The 14,690-nt window shown below is 38.3% G+C and overlaps 1 protein-coding gene across 1 annotated transcript; it reads left to right on the top strand.

Moving 5' to 3' along the window:
- The first annotated feature begins 3,353 nt into the window (after positions 1-3,353).
- LOC121511391 (otoraplin-like) lies at positions 3,354-5,543 on the top strand. Its single transcript, XM_041790049.1, has 4 exons — positions 3,354-3,552; positions 3,680-3,819; positions 4,082-4,192; positions 4,284-5,543. Exons 1-4 carry the CDS (start codon positions 3,438-3,440, stop codon positions 4,305-4,307), a joined length of 390 nt encoding a protein of 129 aa, XP_041645983.1. The 5' UTR covers positions 3,354-3,437; the 3' UTR covers positions 4,308-5,543.
- Positions 5,544-14,690: the final 9,147 nt, after the last annotated feature.

Genomic DNA, 14,690 nt, shown 5'->3' with positions numbered 1-14,690 from the left:
TTTAAAATGGTTTTGTGTTGCTTTCTTTCAAAATTCTTTTAATTTAATTTTTTGCGCATTTTCACATATACTTACCACCAAAACACTACAACTACCCCACACCCAACAACCCCTAACCCCTAGCTGTCACTCACAGTCAAGTTGGTCAAACTTGATTACAATGTTCTAGAAAAGTAAAATAAGACAGAGGAAATAATTTTCAAAAATGACTTTTTGTAAATATATAAATGAGATATTAAAAGCAGAAATCTGATGTTTAGAAAATGTAATAAATCTTAAATCTGGGCTACAACCACTAACTCCCAACATATCTACTTTTCACTGCATTTCCACATTATTCAACACTGAATTGTCACAGTCAGGACCATGTCTGAAACTTTACATTGGTTCAAAATTTGTAAAATGGAGGCAACAGGCCACCGTCTGACACTAATGACCATCCAAAATTATTAGTTTTATTTTATAAAGTATAAATGAAGGAACTTTATTTGAATTTTTGATGCTGCAGAGGTTGTAGGTTCTATCCTTTTTTAGTTTTTTGGGCTCCCACTTGTAAAAACACACGAGGACAAAAGTTTATCTGATGCAATCCAGTTCAATACTGCTGCAAGCTGTAACTGCAGCAATAAAAGATGAAGGTGTGGGCATAATAATAGAAAGGTAATGGTATGCGAGGTAAACTGGAAAAAAGGTAAATTAATGTGAGGAAAACTAAACCTGGGTTACTGCTGTGATTCTTTTGGTTTGTGATTTTCATTACAAACAATATGCTCTCATAAATGTATCAAAAGGTGTTTCCTTGTCTATCAAGTATTAGCTCAGGAATAAAGATTTAGGACAAAGATCCAAAATTAAAATCAGTTACATCTTTCAAAAGTGTAACCTTCTTGGAAAAAAAAACCTAATTTTGTCTACAACACAGTTTTAAAGTTAAGTATTACATACATGGCTTTGGTAAAACAACCCAGTAAACAAACAGAGGTGGTAGAAATTCTCTGATGCAGCAAGAAGACAACAGTGCCACTATGTGTTGGTTTAAGAGTATGACACCAGCACTGGCCCCAACTCACTGCTCTCTTGCTCTTTAGAGCAGTGTTTCCCAACCATTTGACCTCGGAGCACCCCCTACATGTACTTAAGAAAAGGGGAGAGGCACCCCCCACCCCAGGACCCAAGAGAGAAGAAAAAGTGACACACTGCTGCTGAAAATCAACATAGATTTTAATTGTTTCACTGATAACACCCTAAAAAAGCCAGTGCGTGTTTTTCTTATCAAAAAGACCTCTGTATCATACTTAATAACTGCTTTATCATGGTTTTAATCAATACTTGCTAATCTAGTTTTGGTAGCCTCATAGCATACAAAGCCTTGCACCCTTCCCTAAGATCTTTGGCGCCCCTCCCTGGGCGGTCCTGGACCCCATGCTTTAAAGGACACAATGGGTTGCAATGCAAAAGTATGCAAATGTAAAGAGAGGAAAAACAAGTATGTTGCCCATCGTTAAGCAACACTTAAACAAAGGTCCTGTTAAACTATTTCCTGATCACAAAGACTACTTATGTTACCAAGAGTTCCAGAGAGAGGGTTCGAATAATGAATTTAACAAACTTGTTTTGCAAATAATTGATTTTAGACTTACATCACTTGCCCTCAGCACAATTCATAGCATGCCTTTTGCTCTTGTTACTGCAACAACTGACATGTAAAATACAAGGTTGTTTTTCACTGCTATTCAAGTTCAGGTGGTAAGATGTATCTGGCAGATGTACAGTACCTTTGGCTGCAATCACAGCACTGAGTCTGTGTGGATAGGTCTCAACCAGGCTTGTATATCTGGACATGTGCACAGGGATCGCACTATTTTCTTGGGTCATTGTCTTGTTGGAAAATAAATCTTCTCCCAAGCCATATTTCTCTTGCAGACTGAATAACACTGTCCTCCAGGATTTTCCTGTATTTCAGCACATTCATTGTACCATCAACCTTTACAAGCCTTCCTGAGCCAGCTGCTGAGAAGCAGCAGAAGCTACATGATGCTGCCACCACTGCAGTGGAGATAGTGCGTTTGTGGTTATGTGCAGTGTTTGGTGTCTACCAAACATAGCATCTTGTCTGATGGCCAAAAAGCCCCATTTTGGTCTCATCAGACCAAAGGATTTTCCTCCATTTGACCACGGAGTCTCCCACATGTCTTTTGGTGAACTCAAGTGGAGATTTAATGAGTTTTCTTCAACAGTGGCTTTCTCTTTGCCACTCTCTCATAAAGCTTTGCACAGTCACTCAGTTTGTGAGGACAGCCTATTCTAAGTCGATTTACAAACGTGAAATATTCCTTCCATTTCTTGATGATGGATTTCACTGAGCAGAACATTCAGTGCCTTGGAAACTTATACTTTTCAATAACCTTCTCTCTGAGTCACTTGGAGTGTTCTCTTGTCTTCATGGTATAATGGTAGCCAGGAATACTGATTAACCAGTGACTGGACCTTCCAGACACAGGTGTCTGTATAATACTTGAGGCACATTCACTGCACTAAGGTGATCCCCATTTTACTAACTGTGAGACTACCAGCACCAATTGGCAAGACCTCTGTTGAATAGGGTCAGTCACTATAAGGAGGGTGAATATTTATGTAGTTATTTGTTTTACCATTCAAAATTTTTGTTTGACTGAAATCTGTTTTCACTTTGACATTAAAGAGTTTTTTTTAAATAACTTTTTTGGTCAAAAAAGACAAATTGTATTGATCATGATTGATTTATAAAATCAATTCGGGGGTAAAACATCCAAGGAGGTAATTATTTTTTATAGGCACTGTGTTATTTTGATTAACCTGGATCTATTTTTCAAATGTGGATCCTGCCCCTCACTTAACAGTTTAGTATACGCTTTATCTATTGGCCCAAAGTGACACAAACTAATCATCACATCTTAAGTTCAGTAAGTTTGTGTCTCAGCTTGTTTAACTCTGATTTGTTTCTTTTGCATTTTAATTCGAGGTGATCCAAAGACTGTATATGTGGTAATATTAGACACCATAAAAATTAATAACACTGTTTTTCACATGGTCAAAAAATGACCACAACATGGAAATACTTCCTGAATTTTCAAAAGAATAAACTCCCCTTTAACTGAGCTGAAGACTCAGAGTACACATGAACTGTGCCTTTTTGTTCCTGCAGCAAGACTGAGATTTGAGAAAAGTCAGCCAACTCCCCTGTGGGAAATAAAAAGTATGAGGCTGTGGAATTTCTCTGCCCTGATTGGTCAGGCGACTTCTGATGTAAGGGCTCAGCCCATTCAGTCCTGGCTGAGAAGGGTGTTTTGGGATTTTTATTGCCTTAAGTTCCCTCTAAAATCCACATACAGAGGTGCTCTGGACTCCCTTGGTTGTTTACCTTAGTTCTAAACACTGCTCCTGCTCTTCAGGACAGCATGAGTTATCCATTGGTGATTCTGCTCTGTGTGGGACTTCTGCACCAGACGACAAGGGCCATCCAGATGGATAAACTGGCAGACAGCAAATCCTGTGCAGATGCAGAATGCTCATGTAAGTCAGAAAAGCATGTAGCATTGTGTATATCTTTATAACCATCAAAAAATCTATAAGTGACCATTTCAGAAAGTACTTAATTGTTTCAGCTCCCTCTTCTCTTTTGCTTTCTGTGTATAATTAGATGTTCTCTCCATGGCCACGGCCTTGGATGACTTCATTGCTCCTGACTGCAGATTCATCAACATCAGAAAGGGTCAGATGGTCTATGTGTATTCTAAACTCACACCAGAGGAGGGTGCTGGAGTCTTCTGGTCTGGAAGTGTATGTGAATAAATGTTTCCCCTTTTTCAAATTGGTTGCAAAACACACACAAGCTGTGCAACAGCTGTGATGAATAAATGCATGCTCTCTGGCCTTCTTGAGCAAAATGTCATGAAAGACCATTGGTTAGATATTCAGTTTCACTGTTTTTGAAATGAGAAAGGGTTTAGATTATGTCAAGATAAAAGAAATGTTAAATGCATATAGCATATTTAATTTGTGTTATGGTAATTTATGAGAAAGGTGTTATTTTCACTGGCAGGTTTACAGTGAGAGGTACGTGGACCAGATGGGCATTATTGGACACTTTCCTGCAACTGTGGTGAAGGAGACTCAGAAGTTTATGGAAGACACAGTGAAGATTCCCACAAGTGTGAGTTCTTAATGTTGCTTTAATTGGAAAATATCCAAGGTGTATGCTTTCATTTTTTCCAATCCGTTTGCTTCTTTATATTTTTTTACAGGACGCAGACTTCTACTGTTACTAAGGCCCTGCTTCTTTCTCTGCAAGTTGGTCCTTTATATATCTTCACATTTGTAAAGGACGATACAGACCTGGAAAATCTTAGCCCTGCAATGACCCCAGTCTGCATTTAGTCATACTCTCTTTCTCTTCAAAGATATTTTTGATCCATTTTTTTTTCCTAATCAATACACCATGAAAGTACTTGGAAATATAAGACTTAGACATCCTGATTAAATCCCATTTTATGCCAGTTTATCATGTATCCCGTAGACAAGAGGTAAAGGCAGTAATAATCCTCTCCAGTTGTAAATATACATTCAAATTTGATATACGTTCATGCTTTTGTCATTTGCATGTCTTTATATTGTTGTGACCCTTTCAAATAGAAATTGAAAACTGTAACTGATTATACTCTCAGATATGGTGATTTTTTTTTTTCAGATAACATGCAGTATGAACAATAAATAAAATAGCAAAAAAAGCACTTAAAAGAGAAATTATTTCAACCTTTTTTGACTGAAAATGTCATCATTTTTGCATAAATTTTGGAACAAATTATTCAAGCTCTTTCATGCATTCAAAACCCATTATTTTCCAAAATATTTTAAATTAGTACAACAATTTATAAATCTATCAACATCAATATATTTATTTTTTACAAAAAACCCTGAGTGAAAACAGATTCCTGCAAAGTTATGTCAATTAAATAAAATATGTAATAAAAATAAGTGACTATGTACTGTAAAAATCCATCCCCTTCAAAGTGACTGGCCTATTTTAACAAAGGTCAAGCAAATCGGTGCTAATAGTTTCACAATTAGTGAAACGGGGATCACCTGAGTGCAATGAATGCGCAAGTGATGGTATAAAACACCTGTGTATTGGAGGTCCAGTCACTGGTTAATCGGTATTCCTGGCTACCATTATACCATGAAGACAAGAGAACACTCCAAGCGACTCAGAGAAAAAGTTATTAAAACGTATAAGTCAGGGGATGGATACAAAAATTTCCAAGGCACTGATCATCCCCCGGAGTTCAGTGAAAATCATCAAAAAACAGAAGTTCTATGGCACGTGCAAATCTACCTAGAATAGGCCGTCCACACAAACTGAGTGACCATGCAGGAAGGAGACTAGTGAGAGAGGCCACCAAGACACCTATGACTACTCTGAAGGAGTTACAAGCTTCAGCTGCTGTGATGGGTGAGACTCTGCATACGACAATTGCCTGGGTTCTCCACCAGTCAAAGCTTTATTATGGGAGAGTGGCAAAGAGAAAGCCATTGTTAAAGAAAACTCATATTAAATCTTGACTACAGTTCTTGTTTCTTCTGTCCTTCCTGTCATATTATTGGTTATCTGAAGAAGCCTCTTACATGTGACTGCTGTATGCATTGATTTGTGAGGCCACAACAGACAGGTTATTTTCATTTGTTTTTTCTGTCTGACCCGGGGCAATCTCAGAAAGGCCGGTTTAAGAGTTCAGTAAATAGGGCTGTCATGTGTTACGATCAATCCCCTGTCACCTTCTCAGCCTAGATCAATACAAACCTGTTTCCTGTGGGGACATCTACCACCAAATGTCACAGTGAAAGGAAATACCTGGGGCATTTTCATTTCACAGGAGAAGGATGGATTCATTTCCTTTTTTATATTTATTTTTCATATATATTTATTTTATTATCTTATATTTTTTATGAATAAGTTAAGGAAAACAGTATCTCGTTTTCTGATTACATTGGAATAAGCTTGGTGTCTTGACAGTGGAACACAGTTGTGTTTGTTACATTTTTTCTACCATATATTACATTTCAATTATTCATGCATGGTATAATCGTATGATATCAGCAGGACTAAAGTTTGTTACTTTGTTCAGCTTTAGACTTTAAATTGTGTGTTTTAAGGACCAAAGTTTTAGGTCTGAACTACATTGAAAGACTGGTATTGATATCCTGAAATTATTTTGTAAATACTGGCACATCTGTTGAAATCCAGTATTGTGCAACCCTTATTTTAGAAGTGATGGTTAGAATCGAAAGCTTTAACCTAAAGCTCTAAGCAAAAAGGAGCTCTGTTTTAACTGTACAAATAAATTTGGTACCTAATCACTGGCAGCAGATGTGTGCATTTTACAGTGCACTCACTGGAGGACCAGTTGTCCCCTACCATGTTAAAGTGCAATTGTCCACCCTCCCCCACTGTGTGCTAAAATTGCACCAGTCCAACCAGGCCTGCACATGGATACACCATCATGTCGTACTTTAAGACACCCAGAAACACACAGACAACATAACTCTTCTATCCGTGCCAGGGCCAGGTCAGTGCTTGAAAACAGCAAGAGCACTCACAATGGAAAATACGGAGGAGGATAAAGGCCATGAGGTGAGATGAATAATGAATGAGATTTAATAGTAATAAAGTTGAAATGTCGAAAATAAATTCAAAATACAATTTCGAGGAAAAAGTCAAAATTTTGATAACTATATTGAACAGTCAATCTTATGAGCTAAAGGAGAAAGAATCTCTGTTGTTAAATCCAAAGTATAGTTTCATATGTCATCAATACAAGGCGTTTTGTAAAGACTTGCTGTTTCTTATAGCCTTCAGTAGTATCGGCACAGGATTGGTTTATCTGTTGACCTCGCACGGGACAAAGTCAATGTAAACAAATTTACTGACATTTCTGAATAAAACTGTAAAAAAAGGACAAAAAAGCTATATGGCATGAAACATTTCACTTCCCTCATATATTTACAGGAGGGCATTACAGAGCTCATCTCTCCTTTCCTCTTCCTTGCCATCTGATCAGCTGCAGATACGCACAGGTGACAGATCGGACCCTGACGCGTAACGAGAGAGCAAAGGGAGATGGTTCATTTGTTCATTGATCATGAACAGCTTGTTGCAAATAAAATGTGGAAAGGTAAAAAAGGAACACTTTGGCAAATGTTGTCTTTAAACAATATGTCCACATGTTGTCTGTTGGGCAGCATTGTGTACTTTCACCTCTGGTCCAAATCCTCTTCACAAAAAACTAGAATGTAGGGATAAAACATCCTTGGGCTCAGTATTGATTACCTAGTGTAAGTGCACTCTTTGACAGTGTGCAGGTTTTTTTTTTTTTTTTTTTGCAGTTTACTGTTTATTAACTGTTTATTATTAACTTTATATTGTGTGCCTGGGAATGTTATTTCTGTCGCTTTGGTATATAAACTGGTATCATCAAGTTAAATGATAAGAGTAAAATTCAAACAATATAGACAGCAGATTTGATACCAGGGCCTTTGTACAATTTAGACAGTAATTTGGAGTTTGCTTACAACTTTTGATGGAATAATTCTTCTTTCAAGCATGGTTTTATTAAATAGATGTAGTTTTTTTAAGCTTCAACACTTTCAATACTATCATACATGAAAAAACAGAGATTGGATTGATTAAAACCCCATTGAAAAACATGTGTACTGGTTGCCTTTAACTATAATCATGTTAAATTTCAAAATTCAAGCCTGCAGAGCCACTTAAAGGTAAATCCAGCAGTTATTACTGAACAGTTTTCCCTGAGCAGTGTGCAGCTCTGCATTTCCTCACCTTTGCTGTGCATGTGTTCAAATGCAAATCCACAAATCACAGCGACTTACTCCAGTTTAAAGTCAATCTCCTGTCAGACAGCTATAGTTTTAGGGCGTTACCATGGTGACAGGCAGGGATACCGTGACAGAAGAGATTGATGCGTGTGCTCTTGTTGTGTGTTTCCAGTGTGGGAGCTTAAAGGAGCAGCTGCCAAACACAGGCGCTACAGTAGGTGTTTGTGCGTGAGCTTTTTTTCCATCCGGTGTCACACCCACACCTCTACACCCCACAGCACAGCACAGCACCCTGTCGAGCTGAGAAATCAACAGTTTCAGGTTGGGTTAGCATCTGACCGTGACATATAAGAGTCAGAAAATGGGAGATATTTATTTATTTATGATCCACGTCTGCTTATGATGCTATGAGTTGTGATAAAGTTAATGTGCTGAATTAGAACAGTCATGTGATTTTTTATTTTTTAATTCAAACAACCCTCACAGATTTCCTTCTCTAAAATGAAGCAATTATAAAAACAGGAGAATCAAATATGACCAGAAGAAATTCAATTTCATGAATCAGCTCCCGGATAAACAAAACACTTCAAAAAAGTCCTGCATGAAAAGAGCATCTGGGTCTTGTATGTCTGTATAAAAAAAGACATGCATAAAAGGGATGGCAATGAAGGAAAATGAATCGGAAGAAAATCTGACAAGGGACACCGGCTGACTCAGTGTTTTTAATGAAAAACAGCTTTCTCTTTTTTCCATGGCTGAACAACAAAAGCCTTATCCCTTTAAGACGAGGCATAATAAACAAAAAACTCGTTGATGTCTTTTACTGCTGGAAGATGGCTTTTCCTTCATTATGCATGACTTAAAGGAAGAAATACCCTGGTCTGTGTTGGCTAACTTAATCACTGTCTTCAACATACTTGAATGACACGGTTTGTCTGCACGGATTTTCTCTAAGAGTGTCAGAAAATGCCAGCTCACTGCTTATTTGGCCTGAGTCAATCAATCAGTCAGGAAGAATCAATCACAGCTGAAGCCTGAGGATCAGCCGTGTCCTTCACAAATGATTAATGTCCTCTGCATTTGAAAATGTATTAGTCAGACCAGTTTGCGTCAATGGAAGTGACTGGCAAAAGAAGAATTTAATCTTAAAGACAGTGCAGTACCTAGAATATAATTTTACTTTCAATATTTGTTTTACTAGAACTGTTTTCAGTAAGTCCATCAATCCATTCATCTTCACCTGGAGCCAGGTCACAGGGGTAACAGGCTAAGCCAGTCCACCCAGACGTTCCTATCCCCAGCAATACTTTCCAACTCCTGCTGGGGGGTCCCGAGACGTTCCCAGATCAGTCGGATACGTAATTCTTCCAGTGCCTTCTAGGTCTTCCCTGGGGTCTCCACCCAGCCAGACATGCCCGGAATACCTCCACAGGGAGGTGACCAGGAGGCATCCTGATCAGATGCCCAAACCACCTCAACTGGCTCCTTTCGATGTCTGAACTCCTTACCCTATCTCTAAGGCTGAGCCCGGCCACCCACTAGAGAAAACTAATTTCGGCCGCTTGCATCTGCAATCTCATTCTTTCGGTTATTACCCAGAGTTCATGACCATAGGTGAGGGTTGGGAGGTAGATCAACCGGTAAGTTGAGAGCTTTGCCTCCAGGCTCAGCTCCCTCTTCACCACAATGGTCCGGTACAACACCTGCAGTACTGCCAATGCTGCACCTGTCAATCAGATGCTCTCTTTTACCCTCACTCAAACAAGACCCCAAGATATTTGAACTCCTTTACTTGGGGCAAGGACTCACTTCTGACCTTCTTTGGCATGACTTTGTGAGAGTTAAAGGGATACTTCAGCATTCTGTCAAATTCACCCATTGCCATGATTCCTATAGCCTTAGTAATAGGTTTGTTTCCTTTGGTTGTCGGTGCAAGCTGTTTCTAGATCTGGGGGGGGGACCGTTAAACCAGCTGCACAGCTAACACTATGTTAGCAGACAAAATTTTTGCTTTCCCTCATCAAACTCATCAAATACACAATCCAACAACTCCAAAACGCTCTCGTGGACAAGTTGGGACCTGTACATTCACCAAGCTATGAAATAATCTTGGAACATTACGAGACAGAGATGTTTTAAAGTAAAATGCAAAGCCGGAACTACACTCCAGACATGGCTGCTGCACTGTGTTACTCCACCCAGTGGTTTACTCAAGAAATAATTCAGAGTATTTGCTTCATGTGCCGTAATATTCCATAATTATACGTTATTACTTCATAGCGAGGTGAATGTACAGGTCACAACTTGTCCACAAGAGCGTTTTGGAGTTGTTGGATTGTGTATTTGATGAGTTTGATGAGGGAAAACAAAAATTCCGTCTGCTAATATAGCGTTAGCGGTGCAGCTGGTTTAACGGTCCCCCCAGATCTAGAGACAGCTTGCACCAACAACTAAAGGAAACAAACCTATTACTAAGACTACAGGAATTATGGCAATGGGCAAATTTGCAAATTAGCACATTAGCACTAATTGCAATTAGCCACAGCAGCAGTTTTGTCAAACTGGACAACACGTTTTAATTCAAACAAGAGCAGAGAGCAACACTGAAAGCATTTCATTCAGAAAAGATGTTTTCGCTCTTCTCCCGGTCTGTTCTGGCATGAGTTTATGATCATTACGGGTGGGGTCTGCCAGTGTATCCAATGGCGGCTGCCATTGTACCTATAAGCTAGGATGTAGCAGTTTAATCAGAACTGGACCATATTTTCCCTTGAAACAACCAAAAGCCACATTTAATGTGCGTCTTGGCAGGGAAGACGTTTTTGCACGTCTCCCAACTAGCCTTGGTATCGGTTTTACGCACGGAGAGGATTGGCCATCAACAATCTACTGCAGCATTAGCTTGTTAGCTCAATTTGTCTTTTCTGTCTGATTGGCCAGTTATGAATGTGACAGTCAGAATGTTCCTCCGGTCACCTTCCTTTTCCAAACACTTTCGATGGGAGCTTGATGTGAAATGTATCCATGCAGTGGGGCTGTGAAGCAGTCCATCTAGCCTGTCAGGTTAGCTTCAATAGTCACAATAACAAATAAATTGAATAAATGATTTTGAAATATGAGAATCCCAGTTAGAAGTGGTATCATTAGCTTGACTTAAAAAGTCCCCAACAAAAACTGACCCTAAAAATGAATTCAAAAGATCCCAACTTCACTTGAAAGTGGTGTTGACGAGCTAATGTATGGCTGAAGTTGGCCTTAAGATAAGAAGTGATTAGCTAACTTACGGTAACATTATTTTGCAAATTTTGCAGAAGAGTGGTGTTGTTGTTACTGACATAATGCAGGGCAATCAAAAATGCTGATGCTTTTCTAGGGTTGTCTGCGAGCCACATATCGAAGTGCATTGTATAGCTGCAAATTATATCCAAAGATTTACTGTCCTTCCTAAGCGCAGTGCTTTGATTGTGTGAAAGGCAAGTTCATGATGATGTTTGGGCCTTATTGTCCTGAAATTATCTTGAAAATGTCAGGAGTCCATGTTTAAAAGAAGCCTTTATGTTCATTTCTGCTGTATATATGAGTCATCTAATTGCAAAAGTTGTTTCACCCTTTTTTCTCTGTTACGTATACACAAAGAAACCATTGATTTCCATTCTTTTGTGCTGAGCTCTGTAAAACTTAGGTCTTCATTGTATTTGCAACTATGTAATCTACTCTGGTAAAGAATAATAGGTATCTATGGAAAAGTTTGAACCTTTACTTTTGGATTTATAATTGCTAAAGAGTGAAAGATGTCACCTTTCTAAATCATTCCACACCTGAATAAACCTGTTAATACAGGAAAACCTACCCGATACCTTCCTTATCCAAGAAATTAACTTTCTCCCATCCTATTTTTTCCTCTCTATTTTGCCCATCACTGTGGTTACTGTGGTTCAGAGAAAGGCTTCTGTTCGTATAGACAGGGGGGCATGGGGTCTTGTTGATGGGGAGGAAGTAAAGGAACCCAGTGAGTAAGACAAGCTTCAGTGGTGAGCCAAGATATGCTTCACTTAAACCAGCTGACTGTCTCTAACTTGCTGATGACGCTCTTTTAGTTCACAGGGTTATGAAGCCTAAAGAAAATACAGGATATGAATGTTACTATGAGGAAATTAGGAGCTGTCATTAGCCTAAACAGATCACTCTAACGCTGCTGTGTTAAATACCTCAGAGATGTACTGGATGAAGAATAGGTCAGGGTCAATGACAAAGTTGGTTTGAATAGGGAAATTGCAGTGACTGACTCATCTGTACCTTCCTTTTTTCAATCTTTTTAAATCAAAGATTTTGAGGGATAGATGGGATACACAATAGTCCTTCCAAGAGTAAAAAAAGCAAGCTCAAAGGCCAGGATTTAGATTTGAGTGCATGTAGATGTGTCATGAAAGATTAAAAATCTCCTTTTGACTGGGGCATTAGTAGCCCAGTGGTTATTTTCTACACGTCCCATGCAGAGAGGCTGTCCTCCACAAAACAACTGGCTGGGTTCAAATATTGCCAGTGGCTCCTGTCTTGTCCTATCTTAAAAAGAAATAAAAATCCACTTCAGAGAATGAAAAAAAGAAAATCTCTAGATTTTTTTTTATATATCAGGGTTGTCAAACAGTTCATTACAATTGCTAAATTTCAGTAGTTGGTCAATGTTAATCTAGTTCACATTTGTTTTAATTCCCTTTTTTTTGGTCATGCTTTTATTTTGAATTTTTGCACTTTCTTAAGCAAAGGGTATGTTTGAGTGTAAACATACTTTTATTTTGAAATACAAACGCTTTAGATCAAATATTACTAAATTATCCATGAATTAAGGAACTTGCATATCAAAAAATAATGATAAACATCTTAAAGGAGAAAATAAAAGAGTGTAATATTTGACATCACAAGAAGGTTATTACTTATGAATTGTCCACAGATTTTATTAAATGATCTTAGACATTCAAAGGTGCAGTGGGGTTGTTCTTTTCCATCAGGAATACAAACACACTGCAGAAGTGTAATGATACCTAAAGGGACAAAATAGCAAACTGTTAAATTGGTTAAAAAGGTGTAACGCACTAATTTTGGGCCTTAATCTCATTGTGATTAGCTAATTAATGCTGACAGACATAATTATTCAAATAGATTTGAATTTTTGAGACAGCAAACTAAAGCATGTTTATATTTTGTTTATTTGTTTATGTTTTGGTAAATACTCAGGATTTTCCTTGTTTGCCATTAAGGTTGATTGGGGTAAAAATGTTCATTATATACTGTAGAACAGGATGATCAACTAAGATTCAAAGAGGTCCAGTCAGAGCAAATGTATTAAACCAAAGGTCTGGAACATCATAATGTCTAACTTAAATTAATGGGATATGTGGATCTGGGTACGATTTCAGGTCCTTGTTGCGTTGATAAAATATGAAAATTTTCTTTGTCTTCAGCTCACCTGTTTCTCTGTCTGTGAATCTCTCTTTTAGGGCCCTATGAAATTCGTTTTATTTTTTGCCAAATTCTGTTTTAATTTTTAGGAATTCCGTTTTTAACCTTTCCACTAATTTTACCATAAAAAGATTGTCCTGTTAATGTAAATGAATAAAATCTTCACTAATTAAGTAGAAATAACCTTAAATTTATTGGAAAAAAGGGCCACAGTTGGCCCAGGAGCCACAGTTTGGATAACGCTGATATAAAATAATTGTAAGACACATCCACATGTATAGTCACATCCTAACTGATGTTTATAATGTAAATGAAGAAATCCTTCTGTTCTCTCTAACACAGGGTGATAGTAGCTTATTAAGAAGGTCACATTACAGTTAAATGGTTAAAAGTAAACCTGTAAATGTTCTTTACTCTCTCAGTCTGTAACAGTCCATGCAGTTTGATGCTGCATTGTGTTTTTACTCCTGACTGTTAATGTTCTCTCCTCATCTCTCTCCATACATTGCTGTCTGTCCGTCTGCCTCATATCAGACTGCTATGTTAATGCAGACACGTATTGGCTCGTTAAGCAACCAAAGGGAACTACAGTATCTACGGGAGGAATTATTAAGCCAGTTGATACTTGAATGTAACATAATTTAGATTATGGGACTTCAAGTTCATCTGATTCGAGTTTGAAGCCTTCGAGAGGTGAGCAGGTCCTCAAGTTGTGACTTCAGCTGTGTGCCTTGCGCACAGACACACCTCTCTCTCTCCATGACTCTCTGGTGTGGTGAGGTAAAATAACTCGAAGCACGGATAAGTTTTCTTGCCCCGTGTTGCACTACCTGATGTTTGCCAATGTTTCGTGCAGCAGGTTTGACATGCTTTGTGTTGTTTAGGAGAGGGAAGGTGTTTGTGAAGTGAGGCACAAGTTGTGCCACAGTTAATTGTTCCCCCAGAACATATTCCTCAGATACACATTCCTCTTTCTAAAAGACAGCATTTCAGTCAAATTAATTCAATTTCCACAATGTCTGCGTTAAATAGTAGATTCCGCTTTTATTGGTCAATTCCATGATTCTGTCCGCGATTCCGTTAAAGCGGAAATCATAGGGCCCTAGACTCCCTGTCTCAGCTCACTCATCTTTTTGTCTACTCTCTTTGTCTTTCTAATGATTTTAGGTCCGGGTCCAGGTCCATATTGGATGGTGTCTGAGGCCGAGGTCTTTAATGGCTACTGTGGATTTAACAATGCTGTGGAATAACATTAAAAATCAATTAAATATGAAAAATCTAAATCACTTTAACAAAAATACGGGGCACAGATGGCCAAGCTGTTAGGTCGCGCCTAATGTACATGGTACTGATGTAGGACG

The sequence above is a fragment of the Cheilinus undulatus genome, linkage group 6, assembly GCF_018320785.1.
Source record: "Cheilinus undulatus linkage group 6, ASM1832078v1, whole genome shotgun sequence".
NCBI lineage: Eukaryota > Metazoa > Chordata > Actinopteri > Labriformes > Labridae > Cheilinus > Cheilinus undulatus.
The sequence above is the reverse complement of the archived record's forward strand: the minus strand, read 5'-3'. Positions and strand labels throughout refer to the sequence as shown.